This window comes from Pempheris klunzingeri, chromosome 9 (genome assembly GCF_042242105.1).
Source record: "Pempheris klunzingeri isolate RE-2024b chromosome 9, fPemKlu1.hap1, whole genome shotgun sequence".
Taxonomy (NCBI): domain Eukaryota; kingdom Metazoa; phylum Chordata; class Actinopteri; order Acropomatiformes; family Pempheridae; genus Pempheris; species Pempheris klunzingeri.
The window spans coordinates 9,408,476-9,410,988 of NC_092020.1; the positions used below are offsets into that span (position 1 = coordinate 9,408,476).

The 2,513-nt window shown below is 42.6% G+C and overlaps 1 protein-coding gene across 1 annotated transcript; it reads right to left on the minus strand.

Annotated features, from left to right (window-relative positions):
* Nucleotides 1-1,692: 1,692 nt before the first annotated feature.
* Nucleotides 1,693-2,048, minus strand: LOC139206735 (uncharacterized). Its single transcript, XM_070836303.1, is given in 2 exon segments — nt 1,693-1,869; nt 1,872-2,048. Coding segments are annotated over 2 exon segments (354 nt in total).
* Between the last annotated feature and the right edge of the window lie 465 nt (nt 2,049-2,513).

Below are 2,513 nucleotides of genomic sequence, written 5' to 3' on the forward strand. Positions count from 1 at the left end.
CGGCCTATTAAGACAAAATTTATGAAGAGCCGAAGCCGCGCACTACAGCTCTTCTACGAGTTAGAAGATGCTGAATCTGGGGAAGAACGTTCTGATTCTGAGGAAGACTCCTCCACTGGAAGACTCTGACTCCAGTTTCAGAGGATGAAGTGGATGCTGCGCGTGAAGACGAATGAGAGGAGGTGTCCGCGCAGACCCCTGCTCCTCCAAAGATCCAACTAGTTCCTACTCGGATTTTGGCGTTTCTTTTGCACTTTTACATACAGTGTGTCCATATATTATGTCAAAATAAATAAATACTTGTAGAATCACATAGGTGAAGTTGTGCTGAAAAGAAAGACACAAAGAAAGGCAAGCTAAGCAGTTTTAATGGGAAACACAAAGGTAAAATAAAATGAAAAGTAGGAAAAAAACGCAGTTTTACCCCAGACTCTGAAGGGTTAAAGAGCATTGGCTTGCTAATGTGACTGTAACACACACTGTACTTACAGACAAATGGCTTCTGTGGGGAATTTAATACTACTTTTAATCACTACTTATAAAGGGCCCAATCATACTACTGTGTGCCTCAAATTTGTACTAACAGCACTATATGTATAACTAATTACAGAACACTGGACTTGAATTAGCACTAATAACTGTATGACTAACATTATAATAAACTGTATAACCTAGATTTCAACTAACTAAGTGACCTGTGAGTGAACTAATAATATTATACAATCAACCAATAGAGCCAATTGCTATGATAACACTGGAAGATCAGTTCTTACTGACAATGTATGTGCTGTGTTATAACTGCAGGGAAAGACATATTAATGCAATGCACCGCCTCAGGGAAGAGCCATACCCCATAGTTGCTAAAGAGGGGAACAAGCACTGGCCCCAGGTTCTGAAGGGCCAGACACATGATGGTCAGGTGGGTGCACTACATTACACACCCCATAAACTACATTTCACACCATATACTGGGAGCTCCAAGGACGAAAACTGGTGGAAGGTCGTCATTGTAACGGGAGGGCGAGATAGCCGCAGGGGATTGATGCTCTCAGAATGACTCGATTGTAAGAAGCACTCACATGATAGGGAAAAGGTCACCAGGAAGGATACTTTGTTTACAGGTGCGGCTGCTGGATGGAAGGTCGTGATGCCAAGAGGCTGGGACCAGCCTGTGCACCAACAAGGGAGGGCCAAGTCTAAACCGCGGTTACTCCCCAACTAGACGACCAATCATAAATAATTGTATTCTTGCTGGAATGTAATAAACTGCTACTACATATGTGTTTCGGGGCTTATTCTGGGACCTGTTGGCTACAGACTAACAGCTTGCTGACTGTGGTTTTCAGAGCTCAGACTGTGCCCTTCATCAAGCTCAATAAAACACCTTAAATGAGAGAAGTTGCCTGTCCTTCATCGAAAAAGCGAACACGCGACACTTCCACGGCATAAGCGCGTCGAAAACACTCAGCACCGCACAAATCTAACACCGTCTCTGCCTTTCCGCTCCACTGCACAATATATCGGTCTGCCGGCTGAATTACCGTTCCCCAGTAGATGGAAGTGTGGTACACCCCAAGGCTCAATGCAACTTATTATTAACACTTATTTACAACAGCCGCAACACACGGAGCAATACAAGACTGAATTACGTTCAAAAGAAGAGAATATGAATATGAATATGAATTCATACATTCAATTGGGGGTAGGAATATTGTTTCTTTCTGCCAAGTCCAATGCCAGTTCACAGCATTTCTTTGGAGTAAGGCCATGGAATTGCTCCGCGAGCTTCTTGATATGGTCTGCTAGCTCCTTCTCCACCTCGTCTGAGAAGACTCTCTTTGCTTCTGCTGTTCCACCGTACCCTACTGTTTATACTTCCTCCCTGCCTCCCTCTTTTTCATGTACCTCCTCAATGTTGACCTGTCAATATTTCTCTCTTTTGCCACTGATCTGATGGACTTTCCACCCTTGACATCATTGGCTGCTCTCTCCATCTCTTCGCGGGGTGTTGAGCCCCAGCTTGTTTTCCTCTTGTAGGTTCTTGGCATGATTGGTATTTCTACAATGGTTAACATATGACAAACACACCAAACCAGTTGACTACACTCAACTAAAATACCATTTTAGACACCAGAGACTTAACTGAATTTCAGTACCTTATGGTGGGGTAAGTTGAACCATTGGCTCAATTTACCTCACAGCCTTTGGCTCACTTTGCCCATAGCCGCCATTTTGGAAAAAACATGCTAGCTTAGAAATTCAGGCTAATCTTTAGCGAAGAGATTCACATGATTTTATATGTTAGCAAATCACCAACATGTACAATATATCATTTTAGACCTGGATACATTTGCTTTGACGTAACAGTAATTTTACCTGATGTGCAGAAAATTTACTTTGACAAGCAAAAAACAGTTTTTTGTGTAAAAAAAATACTTACCCCTTCTCCCACGTGCTTCTCTGCATTACAGCAAGATGGAAATGATAAGCGCTTCCTGAATTTATGGTCACAT